This window comes from Piliocolobus tephrosceles, chromosome 7 (assembly GCF_002776525.5).
Source record: "Piliocolobus tephrosceles isolate RC106 chromosome 7, ASM277652v3, whole genome shotgun sequence".
In the NCBI taxonomy this organism is placed as follows: domain Eukaryota; kingdom Metazoa; phylum Chordata; class Mammalia; order Primates; family Cercopithecidae; genus Piliocolobus; species Piliocolobus tephrosceles.
The window spans coordinates 16556743-16576502 of NC_045440.1; the positions used below are offsets into that span (position 1 = coordinate 16556743).

The 19760-nt window shown below is 39.7% G+C and overlaps 1 protein-coding gene and 1 pseudogene across 1 annotated transcript; one reads left to right on the forward strand and one right to left on the reverse strand.

Moving 5' to 3' along the window:
* Positions 1 to 718: 718 nt before the first annotated feature.
* LOC111545632 lies at positions 719 to 3767 on the reverse strand (annotated as a pseudogene).
* Positions 3768 to 8590: 4823 nt separating this feature from the next.
* On the forward strand, positions 8591 to 18576 carry NAT2 (N-acetyltransferase 2). Its single transcript, XM_023216889.1, is given in 3 exon segments — positions 8591 to 8648; positions 17369 to 18002; positions 18005 to 18576. Coding segments are annotated over 2 exon segments (870 nt in total). The 5' UTR covers positions 8591 to 8648; positions 17369 to 17374; the 3' UTR covers positions 18247 to 18576.
* The last annotated feature ends 1184 nt before the right edge of the window (positions 18577 to 19760 follow it).

Genomic DNA, 19760 nt, shown 5'->3' on the forward strand with positions numbered 1-19760 from the left:
AGGATCTAACTTAATTAATTTTTCTTTCACCAACCAAGCAGCAGCATCGATAATTTTTATCCCTCAAACTTGGCCCTTACATTCTCACATTCCCATCTATTCTGTGATAATGGCTGGGCCTCGAGGGAAGGTGCTTACACAGTTTTAGCAGTGGAGCATTAGCAATGAACATAGATCAGGCTCAGTGGATTCTGAATGGTTTTTAAGTTTCAGAGATATCAGATAGAGAGGAGAAAGGTAACTTTTGTTGTTTTACCCAATTTTGTAAGCCATGCATAGAATTACCAATGTTTTAAACAAAAAGGACATAAATGCTGCCTAGCTCTGACAATGAAAGGAAAAAGACACTCATAGGTATTTGGACAATTCAAAATTATCTAGCATTAAGGCATAAAACAAAGTATATTAATTCAGATGAAGGAAAAATTACTAAATCAATAGTTACGATTTAACTGGCCCAGTGTCATACGAAAGCAGTTTAATTTGACGGTCATCTTCTTCCAGGTCTGAAGATGAGGCTTTGGTTAACTTGAATTTAGTGCCAGATATCAGGGTTGACATTTAAGATTCAATAGAAGTCAAGTGCCCCCTTTTAGATGAGACAGGTGTACGCAGGGGTCAAAGCCTCGTAATTTAACAGTGCAAGATTAGTTACGGGATTTGATAAAGATCTTTTTTTTTTTTTTTCTGGTAGCATTAGAGTTCATTCTAATGTGCCTTAATATAGGTGCTGGGGCTTGCCCACAGTGCTTTTGATATATAAGGCCCAGACATTCTTCCAGTTTTTCTTGAGCAATGACACTAGGAAGTTGACAGCCAGGTGAATGTTTTACACAAACTCATTGTCTGTCATCTTCACACGGCCAACAGCAACAGCCAGCTATAACACTTTCTTCATATGGAACTTGATTGTGGGCTTGGCCTGATCCCCTTTGGCCACCATGTTTTCGTTGTGTGTGAGCAGAGAAGGGAACTCTCCTGCTTTATTTAGGCTTGGGCCAAGGACTCATGGGATCTGCTTGATCAGAGACTCTGAAGCCAAAAATGCATCATACTTCTTGGCCAGCTTTTTGACCAGTTTATTCTCTCATTGAGTTTTTTCATCATCTTGATGTTCATGTGAGGGATACCTATGGCCTTGGCCTCATCACAGTGCTGCTAGTCCCCCAGGGAACACAGCGAGAACTTGGGGTGGGGAGTGGACTTAAGCCTGAGAAGCATTTGTCCTTCTGGGGGTCACAGTTCTTCAAGCTGATCTGCAACTCCACTGTCTCCAAAAACTTCCGACGCTTGTGCTGCTTCCTGTGCAGGACTTTCTGCACTGCCTGGTACAGTGTCGCCAGAGACTCCGCTGCTCATGGCTTCTCACGCGGCACTAACCAGAAAAGAGCAAGACCTCCTTTTAACAGAGGGAATCTCTCAAATGATATCTAATCATCCAGCTGCAGGTGGTGATATTGGAGTTTATGACTTATTTGGAAGCTGCAGAAAGATTTTATAACCTCAGGGTGATTCGTTTTTATAATTTTGGGGGTGCAGTCATTACAATCCTTGTCTCTTTGGAGAGTCAAAACACTTTTATGTACAGGTTGATTATTATTCACATGCCTCCAAAATTCATCTGAGTTTAATCAATTTGTGTTCATGTTGATTGCCTATAGATGTGGATTTAATTCTTCCATCATAGTTTGTATCTTCCATTCACCTCACTTAGTTCCTAGGTTTTATTCTTTCTCTCTGCCCTCCTGCAGGATTGAGATCTTTCCACCTCATTCCATGTGTTTCCCTTTTAGTTTATACCATTTCTCTCTTTTGGTGATTATCTTAGAATATGCATATTTAATTCTGATTTTTACTCCTTACATATAAAAAACCTGAGAATTCAATTCCAGCCACTTCCATAACTTACGTATCAAATTGTCCAATATTCTAGATATACCTTGATTTGTAAGCCTACAAATTACAAAATGTTTTACACCACCATTGACCAATAACCTTCTTTGATATATAAATGTTCTGTATCTGTGCTATCCAGTGTGTTAATCACTAGGGCCACTGAGCATTTAAAATGTGGCTAATACAACCCCGGAACTGAATACTCAATTTAATTAATTCAATTTATTGATAAATAATTTATTTGCTCTCTTGCTGTGGCTGGAGTGCAGTGGTATGATCTTGGCTCACTGCAACCTCTGCCTCCCAGGTTTGTGATTCTCCTGCCTCAGCCCCCCCAGTAGCTGTGATTACAGGTGGCCGGCTGTATTTTGCACATTTAGTGGAGATGAGTTTCACCACGTTTGCCAGGCTGGTCTCAAACTCCCGACTTCAACTTGATCTCCCTGCCTTGGCCTCCCAAAGTGTTGAGATTACAGGCATGAGCCACTACGCCCGGCCAAGTTTATTTAATTTAAATAGCCACTGACGGATGCTGCCTACCAAAATGAAGACCAGTTTCATGCAATGGGCATGTTTAGATTCAAAACATCCTCCTTGTCTGTGCTTACCATTTCTTTGTAAAATCATCTTCCTTCTTAAGTTTCATTTTCTTAAGAGACAGGATGACATGAAGGGATTTTTTTCAGCAAGCAAAAATAATTAACAATTGACACTCAAAGTGAAAAATATTTACAGGGGTAGTGAATTCTAGACTTCTCGTTTCCTCAGCAGGTCTCGTTTTTCCAGCTTTCATTGTTGCTGTTGAGAAATCAGCTGTCAAACTGTCTTCCTTCTCAGGGCACCTGTTTTTCTTCTCTGGCTAAGGACTGTAAGATTGTTGGATCCTGCTTTTATGTTCTGCAGTGACGTGTAGATACCTCAGGGTGTGTGTTGTTTCCAACAACTTACTTGGAAGTTGTTGGAAGCTGTGTCACTTTCATTCCTCCAGCAAACAGATTCAGAGACTAAGTGAGGAGTGTAAAAGGGCTACTAAGGGCTAACACCTGTGCAAGACAAGGGCAGGAAGCAGAATGGAACCAGGAGAGCCTCACAACATGATGCAGAATGGACAGTCTCAAATAACTCACAGGGAACCCTGGGGCAGTCTGCCTATTAAAGGAGTGCTCAGTCACTGGCTGGAGGCCACCCACGCTGTGCATGTTTTTAGTTCAATGGCTGAGGCAGATGCAGAAGGCAATGGTCTGGACTGTCAACAGTCTACACTCCATCCAGCTGAACGGCCAGTTATTTCTCAAAAAAGATAAAGACGTGCATCTTCATGGCTGCCACAGGTTTCCCAAATCTCAAGACTGTTCTCTTTCACCAAGCTGGGAAAATCTCAGCCCAGTCATCTCTTCACTTCCCACGAACCCAGTCATTCGTTAAAAAGATAACGAATCTATCAAGCATTTTCAGTTCAGCCACACCAGAGAGGCTTCTGAGAACATCTAGCATGCTACATTATCAATTAGAAGTCTGTTTTAAATTGTGTACCATGGGAAAATTACCCATTTTATTATTTAGGGAGTGAGGGGCCTCATGTCTGAACAACTGCTCAGTAAGTGTGATTTCCTCACTCCAAGACACTTAGAAAACACCAGCCACAGTGGACCACTTCTGTAGCAAAGCACTCACCTGGGACAGAAGCCATCTGACATCCGCTATCTGTCCTCACCCCTACCCCTCTCATTAGGTAACAGCAAAGCTCCCTCTACCCCCACCCAGCTCCACCCTCTGCCAGGAAACTTTTCCTCCCTAACTCCAGGAGGGTAGCGAGGCATGTCAGTCACTGCCCCACAACTGGAGCCAGCAACTGGTTCAGAGGTGGCCATGTGGCCCAACTCACATCCATGATCTGGAAAGGTACAGCTCCCTTCCACCCTTTGAATTCTGAGCTGTAAAAGGCTTCCCCAGGCTACTAAGGAAGAGAAAAGAAAGAGACTCAAACAGGCAGAAGCCAAGACAGTAGAGAAGGCCATGGTGTTCTGTCTCGGACACACGGTGCCTGGATGGGCTCCAGGTTCTCCCGAGTGCCAGGTGCCCATGCACCCCTGGGGTTTTCTCCCTTCCAGTGAGTTTTGGACTAATGCGGATAATCGGCAAAATACATTCTCTTCCTGTCCTGTGGCCCCTGTGAACACGGGCAGGGGAGGAAGGCCTGTGACTTTCTCACCACAAACTCCTCCCACCCACCCCTACCAACGTTCCTCTTCCCTGAGTCTGCAAACCTCTGGGAAGCTCTCAGGCCTCACCGAGAAGACTGGAGGGCTGGATCTGGTTCACCCTTTCCCTGGGGTCTGAAGGATCTGCGCCCTGCGTTCAAGGACGACGCTGAAACATTCTTTTCTGCATGCCTGATCTGAGGCCTCACAACTCAGGTGAACAAGACTGTGTCCCTTTCACATGGAGAAGCCGAGTTCCCCAGAGGTTGCGGGAGGAGCCAGCATCACACAAGGACTCGGAGGGGCTCCTGGAGACTCCCAGGACAGAGACGGCAGTCCCAGGTGGGAAAGGCCCAGGCCAGGGACACGCTGGGCCTGAGGTGGGGGAAGGGAGGAGCCCTCAGGCGCCCCCACTAGGCCGGCGCGCTCCGGATCCTAGACGGGATCTTGCGGGCCCCGTGTAGAGAGCAGGGGACGCTGGCCGCCTTCTTCCTGCGCAGGTTCTGGCGCCGCCGCTTCTTCACCTTGTCAGCCCAGCGCTGCCCCTACTGGCGCCGCCGCGACCGCTCCAGCACTTCTTCTTGCGCCTCAAGCTTCTATGGGAGACGCTGGGCGTTCCGGATTGTCGCGCCGTCGGCCTGGTGCGGCAGGTCTCTCCGCTTCCGCTTCACGTTGACCTCCAGCTCTCGCGCCTTCCGCTGGTCTCGCCCCCGGAATTCAGCAGCGTCCGGACTTCCTCCCTTTGGGCTGCGCAAGGCTCCCTTTCACCTCCTGCCTCTTCCTGCTCTTTGCGCCTTGCTGGCCGACTCGTGGTCACTCACTTCCATCTTGTGGACTACCAGCCCGGACAGCTCTTGCAGCTCCTTGCAGGCCACCTCGAGGGTGGGCTTGGTCGCCGCCCTGGCCCTCGCCCTCTCGACCTTGGCCTTTTCTGCATTCCCTTTTGCCGCAGTTCCTTCGCTTCTTCTTCCGGTCCCGCTCCTTCTCTCGTCGCCTTTTCTCCAAAGCGTTTGGCCTCAGCTCCTTACCATTGTTCTGGCCCCGGGCCTTCTGCGCTCGCAGTGTTTTTAACGTATGGGGGAAAGAGAAATATTCTATAGTCCTTTGAAGAGGTCGCTATCTTCTAGTGAGCATTTGCCCTGGGATATGACCTTCGAAAGTGCTTCTCAGCATCCGTTCCCCGTCCCTTCCGCTTAGGTGAAACAGGAATGCTAGAGGGGTTGGAGCTGAATGTTTCTCTTACCTCACTTCAGTTAAGCCCTTGTAATTTCCCTTGAGGGAGGGAGGACCAGAATGTTCTGGACTTACATCACAATGGTTATTTTTCTCCGCCTTCTGCTAGGAGCATGAAGAGACTATTCTCCAGCATTCACAGTGAGAACTTGGTGGGGATCCTGGACGTAAAACACAAAAGTTTAAAGACTGCATGAGACTGAGCACCCAAGAACTTTAAACTCTCAAGCTTGTCTGCACTGAGCCTTAACAATTCATGAATTATTACATGTTTGTATGTTCCTAAAAATATTGGCTTCATCTGTGGTCTTCTAAACCTGGGCTTTAGTTCCTAGAATTGAGAATAAATTGCGATTATCTGTCTTTATCTGTCTGTTTTCAGGACAGCACTTTGCTCTGTGACTTCAATTCTGTCACGGATCTCAGAAGATTTATTTTCAGTTTGTTTAGTTTTCTCATTGATGAGAAGATGGGAGGGATAATCCCAAACTTTACTTCTTAAAGTGAAAACCAGAAGTTATGCTAAACTTTTGTTAAAATAGATAATAAGCAAGAAACAAAACAAAACAAAATTAGCTTGGATACAGAGCCCTTCTTCAGAGAAGATCAGGAAAGGATGAACATTTCTTTCTTTCTCTGCAAAAATGTAAGTTTTGTTGTTGTTATTAGCAAGAAAACAGTCAATTATCAAACTTTAGAATCTTGACACAGAATTGAGTTAGCACTTGTTAGAATCTTTAAACTAGACATAACTAACTCTAATGCTTTTCTTTGAAGACACAAACAACATGCTTTCTACTTGTATAAGTCACAGTGAAGAAGGAGCTTTTCTTTATGGTGTCACTGTTGTTATCCAGCCCATCTCTGTGTCTCTTACTTGTATGGTGAGGAAGTGCTTAGTGACAGCTCAGGTGTTCCCCAATTCTGCTCTTCTTCCACATGCAAAACTTTGATGAAGTCAAATTTTGGCTTGAGTCTTGATGACCACCATGTGGGAGGCTGTAGGGTATTGTCAAGCTCTCTGACATCTCAAACCCCCAGCGTCAGGTGTTTCTGCCCTTGGACACCAGGATTCTTGACTCTGGTCTTACTCTCCCTTAGTCACAAGTCTCCTCATTTCATAGTTTCCCATGACAGTTCTTGCTGGACATCTTCAAGAATTTCAGTCACAATGACAATAATTAGAGGCAATCCCAGAATTATACATGTGCCAATCTGGATGGTAACATTTTAATTCCAGGCATCAAGTTTTCAACAATCAAGGAGAAAAATGACCATAATCCATTGAAGATTCCTCTCCCATACTGTGTCAAAAATGGTCCAGATCACAGTCCTACATGCTGGAATTACTTCCTCTGCCCCTGTCTCATCCCCACCTTGGCCAAAGGTTTTCTAGTAAGATCTGAATTTTAATCCATCTCTCTTCACCTGTGTGTCCTGACTAATTTGGCAGAAGGAGTTCTTTCTTAAAACCTTGCCATTTAACTCACAAATGGAAATGTGAAAGGTCAATAGGTATGTGAAGAACCTATTCACCCATATTCACTGGGAATCAGAGAAGTGAAAATGAAAAGAACCCTGAGCTATCATCTTAGATACTAAAACTGTCAAACATTTGAAGGTGACTAACACCAAGTGTCAATCAGGATATGAGGAAAGTAGGAATTCTTCTACACAAAAGGAAAGAAATCTGGCAGTGCCAAAAGAAAAATAAAGTACATCTATGATCTGCCCCTCCACAGATCCCTTTCCTAATACATATATCCCAGTGATTCTCTGCTAATCTATAGGGGATGTCTAGAAAGGTATTCATCACATCAGTGTTTATAATAACCAGGAGGAGGAGGCAATCAAATGTCCTTCACAAGTGGAACTGGTAAGTTAAAAAGACTTAGGTTGGGTTTCTCTAAAACCAGGCCCCAAGACAAAGATTTGTATTCTGATGGCTTATTTTGATTTAGGAGATGATTTAAGGAATCACCAGTGCGAGAGTAGAACAGTGAACCCAGTACACCTTGACAACCAATAAAAAGGTGCATTGTTGGCAGGTTGCCTGTGAAGAAAGGGAGCATAATCCCAGTAGACAATACCAGGAGGCAGTTTTGTACATGCCTAAGAGTAATCCCACCTTAGCATGTAGAAAACAAGGATATTTACTCTCCAATTCCCATCTTCTAGGCTGAGTGGTGGTCCCAGGTGCATTAATTTGCAGTTCATCTGCCCAAGCACAGGCCAAAAGAAAGCCTTCCCACAGAGAGTCCCAACTTCATGTGGCAGGACACCAGAGGTATGTAGTAGAACAGTAGGTGCTGAAGGCAACAATTATATCATGAAAACTACAGATCTAACTCATGTGGAATATAAAATAATTGATCTCATAGAAGTTAAGAGTAGAATAGTTATAGTAGTAGAAAGTTAAGAGTTGTTACTGGAGACTGGAGAGAAAAGGGTATGGAAGCTAGAAAAAAAGGAAGGATTTTGAATGTTCTCATGACAAAGCGATGATAAATGTTTGAGGTGACAGATATGCTAATTACCAGGATTTGATCTTTACACAATGTATGCATGAATCAGAGCATCACACACTACCAAATAAATATATACAACTGTTATGTGTCAAAAAACATTATATACAATGTTAATATTTTATATTAATGTAAATAAAAGTTTACATTAGTATTAATGTAAATTAAAAAGCCGAAACAAAGCCATATGATACATGTGACACTTATACCACATGCATCGAGTTATTTCAGACGCATTGTGTGTGGTACCTTTGGATAAAGAAGTGAATGAGAGTGAGGATGAGATATGAAAAGAGGCAGAAGAAAAAGAGAGGCCTTATAGGAATTGATGAAGAAAGAGTGCCATAATCGGAGAGAGTGACTAAAACCTTTCATCTTCCTCTTCTGCCTCTTCTAAATTACTGGTTCTGCTTTTCCCCTTGACCTGTTTCAAGCTCTCACCTTCCATATCACACATGGGAAGTCTGGCATCAGACTTCCAGAGAGCAAGAACTAGGTGAAATAGAAGGGAACAGCTCTCCTCGCCTGTGGCATGGGTGTCATCAGATAATATAATTATCCACACCATTTTTAATGAAAAGATTTGCATAAGAGATTCACAGAGGCAACCTGAGGCCCTGCAACTACATTTCCCAGAGATCCCTGAGGTGATCCTAACTAGACTCTGCGGTCAAGGTCATACGGAATTCCAGTGAGATCACTTCCCTTGCAGATTTTGGAAGGGAGAGTACTTTATTACAGACCTTGGAAGCAAGAGGATTGCATTCAGCCTAGTTCCTGGTTGCTGGCCAAAGTAAGTAGAACTTTGAAAGTAATTTGCAGTGTACTTTGAAATTGGAGTATAAATCAAAAATAAAATCAAGTCCCCCTACTGACTGAACGGATCCCCTCTTGTCCTAGGCGAACCCAGAGAAACCTGGAAAACGAAATTCCTGGCCATAATGGAAAGGGAGGTTAGACACACCTCATTGTACACACTCCCTTTTGGAGTTCAGGCACAACTGACCAGCATTAACATTGAAATAATGATCATAAGACTGGCAAAATGGACTCTTTGTGGGAGTAAGATACCAAATTCCAATAGGACTCTGGTTTGGCATCACATGACAATAGCAGACTCTGAAGGAAATCAATATATTTAATCCTCAAATTATATTTCTTTGACATATATTGAAATGATCTTGCAAAATCATTTTTTGTGGGGGAAATTTACCTGTTTCTGGCTCTGCTCTGATTGAGGAGAGATTAAATGAGAGTCTGCCACCTTAAAAATTTGAAAAGAGATATTTACCATCTGTTTTCTCTAAGGCTGCTGGCTGGAGGTTTCATCTATATAACATGACCATGGTTCCCACAACCCCCTTTAACTGAAGCATTTCATTATACTTAAAGGAGGAGACTACCCCTCATATTGTCTTTTGCCCAATTTCTGCCTCCAAAGAAAGAATAAAAGGCAGAAATGAAATCCACAAGCAGACAGCCTGGCGCCACACCCTGGGCCTGGTAGTTAAAGATTAATCCCTGACCTAATTGGTTATGTTATCTATAGATTACAGATTATAGAAAAGCACTGTGAAAATCCCTGCCCTGTTCTGTTCTGTTCTAATTACTGGTGCATGCAGCCCCCAGTCACTTACCCCTGCTTGCTCAATTGCTCATGACTCTCTCACACGGACCCCCTTAGAGTTGTGAGCTGTTAAAAGGGACAGGAATTGCTCACTCAGGGAGCTCGGTTGTTGGAGACGTGAGTCTTGCCAAAGCTCCCAACTGAATAAAGCCCTTCCTTCTTTAACTCTGCATCTGAGGGGTTTTGTCTATGGCTTGTCCTGCCACATACTGATTGCAAGTCTTTAGACAGAGCTTAACTCTTTCAACCAATTGCCAATCAGAAAATCTTTGAATCCACCTTTGTCCTATAAAGTCTCCCACTTCAAGATGTATCAGATTTTCAGGCAGAGCCAATGTATACCTTATGTGGGGGCCATAGGCTGTAGGCCCCCTAAAGCTTCACTAAAAGTCACTCACATGTGACAGATTGATTAATAGGGGAAAGGGAATACAAATTTATTTCATGTATGTACATGGTCTATTAGCCAGGGCCCTTTAGAGGGCCAGAACTAATAGGATTGATGTATATATAAAGAGGAGTTTATTAAGTAGTGAGTCACATGATCACAAGGTGAAGTCCCACAGTAAGCCATCTGCAAGCTGAGGAGCAAGGAAGCCAGTTCGAGTCCCAAAACCTCAAAAGTAGGGAAACCGACAGTGCAGCCTTCAGTCTGTTGTCAAAGGTCCAGGAGTCAAAAAGCTGAAGAACTTGGAGTTTGATGTTCAAGGGCAAGAACCATCCAGCACAGGAGAAAGATGTAGGCTGGAAGACTAAGCCAGTCTAGTCTTTCCACATTCTTCTGCCTGCTTTCATTCTGGCTGTGCTGGCAGCTGATTAGATTGTGCCCACCCAGAATGAGGGTGGGTCTCCTTTTCCCAGTCCACTGACTCAAATGTTAATTTCCTTTGGCAACACCCTCACAGACACACCCAGGAACAATACTTTGCATCATTCAGTCCAATCAAGTTGACACTCAATATTAACCACCATACTCAGGAAACATGAGAATGAAGACCCAACTTCCCAATAAGTTACAGAAACTCAGGTAGTATTGTGAGGCCACAGTAAAGAGTGGAGACTCAAAGCATGGCCAGAAACAGGTAAATTAGTTTTAGTGGCAACACAGGTTAAGAGAGAGAGGAAGGAAGAAACTTGGCTAGCAAAGGTGCCCTTGTTATGTAGACGAACCTTTTCTCATAAACAATAGATGGCAAATGTTTCTATCCAGATCTTTTAAGGTGTCAGACTCTCAATCTCTCTGGATCCTGGGAAAGGCTTAGAAAGGGGAGGGGGCGTGGCTGCATTAATGGACATTGTCCACAGACGCAAATTTTCCTCAGTTAAGACAGTTTTGCAATGCTACTTCTGCTTGTTGGCCAGTGGCAACCATTTGTAAATATGTCAAAGAAATATATTTGAGGGTAAAATATTTTGATTTTCTTCAGTCACCACTTTGAAATTTAAAACAAGTTTCACATACTAAAAGCCAAGGTAATAGCTTTGGAGAGATTTGGGTTAGAGGTATTTAGATAGAGACAGTCACAGCAGTGGAAAAACAAATTCAGGATAAATATAAATGAGCAAATCTAAATATATCATTCCATATCTTCTTTAGGCAGTCTCTTGGTTTTGAGGTGAGATCATTTCAGTTAAATAGCTATGTCCCATTCCAGGAGGTGGCACTGCAAATGGTTTAGGCCTCTAGACATAATGTAGCAATCAGATTTCTAGTAGAAGGCATTTCTATAGAAACAGAAAAAAATAATAAAGGTTAATATCTGGAGTAGTCTATCTATAGACTAGCTTTTCTAGAATCTCTGAGGCATCTTCATGTTGCAGTGGCAATCTTCCAGATTTTTCTGGAAGTTCAAACCAGATGTTCAAGTGAACTTTCTGAGAAGACCTTGCATCAGCAGGTATACATGAAGGTTGTTTATAAGTTACTGTTATTTTCTCCAGATACCTTCAGTTTGCAAGACTTTAAGAAAACCCCAGTTTTAATTTCTAGTGAATTCAAGTAAGAAAAATGGGAGAAAACATTGAAAATGTTACTTTGGAGACTTACAGCCAGGAAAAAATTCAGGATTTGGTCTAAACTGTAAAAAATAATAAAAACTGAAAAAACAATGGACAAGGCCAGAAGATAATAACAGATATACTATAGTTTTTGAAATATAATTTTTCTGCTTCCAATTCTTCAATTCCAATTCTTTTCCAATTCTTCAAAGACATAGTAGAACTGATTTATTTGCAAAATAGGTTTTGTTACTCTACTTGATCTGATTATTTGCATCAAGTGCAGCAAGAATAGATATTCACTGTATAGGCTCCTTTTTTAAAAATGGCTTTGCTGGAACATTCTTTTTTGTAAAGAATCTCAGATTAGACCTCTTAAAAGCATCCTGAGCCCAACTAAGGATTTATCTGTTTCTACGAGATACCTATATGAATTGAGTGAATTCTCTCTCAAGGTTCCAAAATAATTTGGGGTTCCTGGGCCTGTCAGAATGTGACCTTCTTTTACCCATTACAGGCCAGAAACCTGTGAAGGACCCTGTAATGGAACTGCATAGACAGGTGTGAGGCCAGTTTTATCCACAGGCCTATTATCAGTTTTATAAAGTCAATGTCAGTTTCTTAAAAATATGCCATTCCAGTCAAATCCTTGACTTTTGTCTCCACTTGTGTCCTGTTAAAAAAGAAAACAGATTCTAATTGAATTTATGCAAATAATTATATTCCCATAAATTAGCAATAATCACTAAGAGCTTCCAAATTTCAGAGAAATCAGGCAGATAGAAGGAAATATACTTCATATTTTGCTCACAAGAGTATACTTTACACAAATATTAAAAGCTGTAAATATCTAAAAAGAAAAAAATTTTCTTGACTCTGAAAAACAAACAAAAGTAGCAATGTTTCAACAAAACCCATAAAAAGATTATTTCAGTCTTCTATTAGTTCTGTCCATGCAGTTAACTCCTATTCTGTTAGATATTGGGTCAGCAATCCTCATGAACATATTAGTTCTCCATCAGAGTCCTGGGAGTTTTTTTTTTTTTCTCTATACCAGTGGCACAGTCTCCAAAGTTATCATAAAGCTTCATTCAATAGCACCCCTTAGAGTCCTAAGCTAATTGCAAACCACCTTTTTAAAAGGATCAAAGGAGAACAACTGTGAATGACCGAAGTCTTAGGACAGCCATGATCAAGGACACACTTGAGAAGGAAATTTGGTTATTTCTGTGGCATATAACAATTTAACATAATAATTATAAATATTAATAACATATATGAAGACATCAGAATGATAAGAATATCACATAATTTTGAAAAACATACTAGTAATAGGGTTAATATAAATGTAGCTGTAATAAAGTTGAACACCATTTCATATTTGAAAATGTTTCCTATATGATTTTAACATGCCAAATACACCAAATGTGTCTGTTTTTGGCTGCAGGGGACTTAATACCGAAAAAGATAATGAGATCAACAAGACTGAATTTAGAATTGGATTTTGGAAAGTTTGATTTTCTTCAGTCCCCACTTTGAAACTTAAAACAAGTTTCACATATTAAAACCCAAGGTAATCGCTTTGGAGAGATTTTGGTTAAAGTTATTTAAGTAGAGACAATATAGTGGTGGAAAAACAAATTACAGTCACCAAACAGGTCATTGTAAAATAAGTCATTCATTTAAGCAAAGTGATAACTCAAAGACTTCAAAAAGTAAAAACCTTCACTCTGAGAGAAAACTCACTTTCACAAACAATAAGACCTAATAAAGACAGCATGAGGCCAACTAAATTTGTCTCTCTTCCTCAACCCCTCTTTTTTTTTTTTTTTTTTTCTCAAAAGGTAAGCAAAAATCTTTCACTATCTCTTAATATTAAAAGAAAATCGTATTCAAGAGAAATCTAAATTTTACCATTGCATAGCTTATTATTAATGCTAAAGTTAACATTAATAAAATCTTACAAACAAATCTATTTAATTTTAATTAGTTGTAACACAAAGGAAGATTTTTATAAATCTTTTACGACATTTTATAGTTTTCTATAAAAGAGCTGATTAGTACTCTAACAAAACCCTGATATTTTGACATAAGGGCCTAGATTCTGGCCCTGCATTAGTGTGATTTTTATTTTAAGGTTTAATTTATACAAAAATTAAATAATTCCTTTCAAATTTTAGCCAGCTGGCTTACATATAGAATTCCTTTTACAAGAACAAGTTTTCATAAATATTTAGTTTTGTCCATATATTTAACTTAAAACAATCTTTAAAATCTAAAAACCTTTTTTTTTTTTTTTTTTTTTTTTGAGATGGTGTCTCACTCTGTCACCCAGGCTGGGGTGCAGTGGCGTAATCTTGGCTCACTGCAACCTCTGCCTCCAGAGTTCAAGTGATTCTCCTGCCTCAGCCTCCTAAGTAGCTGGGATTACAGCTGCGCACCACCACACCTGGCTAATTTTTGTATTTTTAGTAGAGACGGGGTTTCACCATGTTGGTCAGGCTGGTCTCGAACTCCTGACCTCGTGATCTGCCCACCTCGGCCTCCCAAAGTGTTGAGATGACAGGCATGAGCCACTGCGCCCAACTTGTAATTTTTTTAATAGATAAGATTAGCTTAATATTATTGGTTTCATAAAAACAGCTAAATCCTGAGCTATCTGGAAAAACAAATATGTTTAACATTAAGGTTTATACTTGGGTGAACACCTGATTTTCACAGGCTATAAAATGGTTAGCAAGGAAATAACTTTAAATGTGACTAGTTTTGTCTAATGTCTGAGTTCTCAAAGTAATCTAGGTAAACTGCTAACAATGAATAAACTGAATAAATATAAATGGGAGGGATAAATGCTTGTTGGTTAACTTTTATATAATTTAAAATCTTAAACTTATTTTGGATTAAAGAATAGGTACTCATTAATAGTTTGGCTCATTTCCAATTAAGCAGAGATATGGAGAAACATGCTTAAACATTGTAGAGTGATTTCATCTATTAAAGTGCTGATACCTGATATGCAGTGTAGGATTTTGTGTTTCCTAGGTTTAAGGTTACTAAAAATAAAACTTCCACGTAATATATAATTCTGTATATAAAGTCTGTCAAAGACATGTTTTTGATGAAAAAAGAAAATATAAGACAAATAATGTATTCTCATTAAAAGAAAATAATTTTTGTCTAATTCAAAGGTTATTTATGCAACAAAGTAAAAAGGAACCAGTAAGTAGGGGAGCGAGATATAAAGAAAGTTATAGATATAAAGATGCACTTGTGATAAGAGAGATTAAAAAGAAAAGAGAATTATTTTGTATGAAAAATAATTTTATATAGTAAATTTTTTTTCTGAAGATGACTGGTTATCTAAGAAAGAATGAAATTTAGGATACAACATAAAGTCCAGTCGTGTTGTAAGTGGCATGTGTATAATCAAATTCATAAAAGAAATTTTGTCTGTGGTTATGTTGGCTTTAATGAAAATTGAATTATTTATAGTCGTCTTTCTGGAAACTGAGCTTTGACCAAAAAACTACAATACAAAACCAAAACATTGGTTAGAACTATAAGGGTTTCTTAAAGTATTGAATTGCTCTTCATTAAATTCCAAGAAATTTTAATGTTTAATGCTATTTTTTTCTTTTTGAAACTTCTCAGACTGATATCTCAGAAGTCAACTTCTGGTGTATCCTGCTGCTTTCAGCCTTTTCTTCATTTGAGAACAGCTGGGATGTTAACTCTCTCTTTCAACTTTTTGCTGGCTCTGGCAACTTTTTTTCTTCAGGTCTAAATCTGTTGCTATAGCCTGATGCTGAAGTGTTTCATCTTAAAGCTTCAAAAAAGCAATATTTTCTTCCATTATAACTTAATTCTGTGCTGTTGGCTTTTCTTCCTATGAGTGAGGGCCAGAAACCTTCTGAAGGATTACGGAAAAATCAGCTCACAAAAGATAGATCAGTTGAAGAGAAGGCATGCAGATTTGTTGGAGTGTGTATTCTGGAGTCTTCAGAATAAAGACCCAAACACATAGGGAAATTGTCCTTTTTATGCTTAGGTGCAACAAAGTATGGGCACATATAAAAATGATTGAACCAAAGGCATAACCTAATGCTAATAGACTGGGGAAACCCAGCAAGGCCTGTCTCTCTAGATTCCTCTTGACCTCTCTGAGCATGTACTCCTTCTTTCTGGGTATAGGGATCTTATGATCTATGATCCAACAAGGTAGGTTGGATAATTTCTTTACGGCTAATTCACACACAGAAAGGGAGAGGGCAAATTAGAGTAGTATTTTTAGGCTTTATGGCTGGTTTTGAGAAAAAGGAGTTCTGATTTCTAGGTTCTGCCTTGGGGAAGGAGATTCTAGTGTGTATGGCCAGTGTTGAGGAATAATGGGACTGAGAGATAGGAGGCCAGGAGAAGGCCAAAGAAAAACTGACTTCTGAAGCTTTTACCTTGGGGCACTGTCTTCTGAGCTACAACGTATATTTAAAGTCTTCAGCAAAACCATGAAACTTCTGTGCTATTACTAAGAGTCACATATTTCCCTGCTCAGGTTACTAGTAAATTCTTTGTTAGTGTTGTTCTTCAGTGGGTTCTCCCCAGTAACTTTGGGTTGATATCCTCCCAGCTTCTATCTTTGAAGCAGAATATTTGTGCTTAGATTTCAGCAAAAATGCCTCAATAGAGTTTCATTGAGCTACTTAGGTCATATGCCATCCATCAGCCAAGCTTTGGTCCTAGAGCTGTTGTGTTTGCATTGGTCCTACATAGTTCATGTGACTGCCCGTAGAGTTCAATATGGGCAGCCTATTGTCCACACAGTAGCTAGACAGATCACTTTGATTAGACAAACATTGTTCCCCTTATAACCCTTTTCTCATCCTATCTCATTTTGATTTCTCATCTCGTTTAGAATAAAAACCAAAATGTAAGCATTGGCTCCAAGGCCACTGTTACTTGTCAGATCTCATCTCAATTCAGTCTCCTTCTCACTGACTATACTCCATTCACCCTGGCTTCCTGGATGTTTCTTGAACACTCAAGACAGGTTCCAGCTAAGGACCCTGGCACTTTCTCTTCCACTGCATGGAACAATCCTCCTCACACATATCCACAGAACTTATTCTCTAGCATCCTTAAAGTCTTAGTGAGCCTTTCTTTAACCACCCTATTGGAAGTCAGTGCTCTCCCTGTGCACCCACTAACCCCTTTTATTGTTTTCACCAGGCACTTACCACAATCTAACAGACTGCATGTTTTATTCATTTATTCAGTTTATTATTTGTGTCACCTCAACTCCCACTAAAATATAAGATTTTTGAGGGCAAGCAAGCGCTAAATCAATAGGAAACACATCAAGAGTATTCTGTAAACTGTTTCTTGAGTGAATCAGTGAATGAATGAGTTAACCAATATAATTTTTTGAGTGAGAAGCTTCGTGTTAGGTACAGCTAAATGGGAAATCAAGTGGGTCATGTACCATGAATACCATGTCCTCTATTGTATAATTCTCCTGCTTATATCAGAAACTGTTTATAAACTTATTATAATTGATACCAATTGGAATCTCTTTTTTACTCATCACCAAGAAAACCACAAACAAGTTGTTTACCATTTGGCTCCTCATTTAATCTGGATTTCCAACTCCTCATGCTTGAAAGACAGAAGATACAATAATACTTTCCTTACAGGGTACTGATACTATTAAGTGAAGTTATGCATGTAAAAGGAATTCATGCAATAAAAATACTAACAAAAGAATTATTATGACAGGTACTTACAACCATTGTGTTTTTATGTATTTTAAATACATTATACCTATAATTAGCCACTCAAGGAAATCCAAGTGCTAAAGTAGTGATATGTTCTTACTTTTTGTTTTTCTTGCTTAGGGGATCATGGACATTGAAGCATATTTTGAAAGAATTGGCTATAAGAACTCTAGGAACAAACTGGACTTGGAAACATTAACTGACATTCTTGAGCACCAGATCCGAGCTGTTCCCTTTGAGAACCTTAACATGCATTGTGGGGAAGCAATGGAGTTGGGCTTAGAGACTATTTTTGATCACATTGTAAGAAGAAACCGGGGTGGGTGGTGTCTCCAGGTCAATCAACTTCTGTACTGGGCTCTGACCACAATCCGTTTTCAGACCACAATGTTAGGAGGGTATGTTTATATCCCTGCAGCTAACAAATACAGCACACACATGGTTCACCTTCTCCTGCAGGTAACCATTGATGGCAGGAACTACATGGCTGATGCTGGGTTTGGAGGCCCCTCCCAGATGTGGCAGCCTCTGGAATTAATTTCTGGGAAGGATCAGCCTCAGATGCCTTGCATTTTCCGCTTGACAGAAGAGGAAGGAATCTGGTACCTGGACCAAATCAGAAGAGAGCAGTATATTCCAAATGAAGAATTTCTTAATTCTGATCTCCTGCCAAAGAAGACACACCAAAAATTGTACTCTTTTACGCTTGAACCTCGAAAAATTGAAGATTTTGAGTCTATAAATACATACCTGCAAAGTCTCCAACATCTGCATTTACAACCACATCATTTTGTTCCTTGCAGACCCCAAAAGGGGTTCGCTGTTTGGTGGGCTTCACACTCACCTATAGAATATTCAATTACAAAGACAATACAGATCTGATCGAATTTAAAACTCTGATTGAGGAAGAAGTTGAAGAAGTGCTGAAAAATATATTTAAGATTTCCTTGGGGAGAAAGCTTGTGCCCAAACCTGGTGATGGATTCTTTACTATTTAGAATAAGGAACAAAATAAACCCTTGTGTATGTATCACCCAACTCACTAATTATCAACTAATGTACAATCACATATCCTCTCTACCCTCACATTATTTTGAAGAAAATCCTAGACATCAAATTCATACATAAAATACCAGCATTTATTGGAAAACAATAACCTTTTAAAGAAACATAAGGACACATTTTCAAATTGATAAAAATAAAGACATTTTAAGAATGGCATGTGATTATCTTGGGAATCAGAGTGATTCATGCTAGAAAACATTTAATATTGATTTATTGTTGAATTCATAGTAAATTTTTACTGGTAAATGAATAAAGAATATTGTGGAAAAACTCATCATCTGTAAAGTATATGAAAACATTTTTGGCTAATATATTGAGAATCAAAGTTTTTCTTTAGACAACTTAGGATATTATGGGGCTAGGCATGTTTTCCTCAATAGTCTTCCTCTTATCCTCTTTCTTGTCTTGTAGTTACATTCTTTTACTTCCATCCATACTTTGCCACAAGAGAGGGAACATGAGCTTGATTGTATAGATCTGATTTGAAATCCTGAGGACACAGGGTGAATTACTTATAAAATCTGTGGCTCTGATTCCTCAAAGATAAAATGCAAATAATATTTATGTAATTCACTGACAGATATACATTTTCAAAACTATCTGTTATATGGATGAATAACAGCATTAATATTTTGGTTACTGGACCAGCATTTACTGAAAGTTCCCCTTCCATCTTGCTTTATTTTCCTGTAACTTGAAATTCTCGTCCTACTGTCATCTGCCTGCTTCTTCCTTGATTAAATATTGATAGAATGTCAGATGTCCCGGATCTGAGAGTGTGCCTTGTGATTCAAAATCTGAATCTTTACTTATCCATAACTCAGAATTTCTGTTTGTAAATTTCAGTATCAGGGCTATAAACTGCAGATTCGTTCTTAACACTATTCTTCCTCTTTGACTTGCGATGACTATAATAATCTTAAGAGAAAAGCAGACATTCGAATGGATAAATATTCATTAAGAGAATAAATTACATTGAAGCATCAGTATTTTACGCAGCAGTGTAATAGCTGGGAGATACTGGTGAGTGTAGATATCCTAGGAAGAGGTGGATATGAGATCTGGTCTCAGTGGGAAGGACAAATGAAAGACATATATCAATATTTGAAAGCTTGTCATCTTTCTTCCCAATTGGGCTTGTTCAGCTCTGCTGCTATCTTGTTGCAATGCCAGGTCACCACTGGTGCTCCTAGGCAGATGCACTTTTCTCACATTCTGACCAAGATCACCTCACTGGAGGATGTGGTGGCAAAAATCAAAAATGAAGACAAAACAAACAAAGAAACAGATAAAAATGTGGCTCAAGTATGATGATACAGTTGTATACAAATGAGTCAAGTAAATTATATTACACAATGAGTATCGTGAAACCCAATACAGTTATTTTGTTCTTGATTATATATAGTACATAATGGAAAAAGCAAAAATATGTTCAGAGAGATTCAGA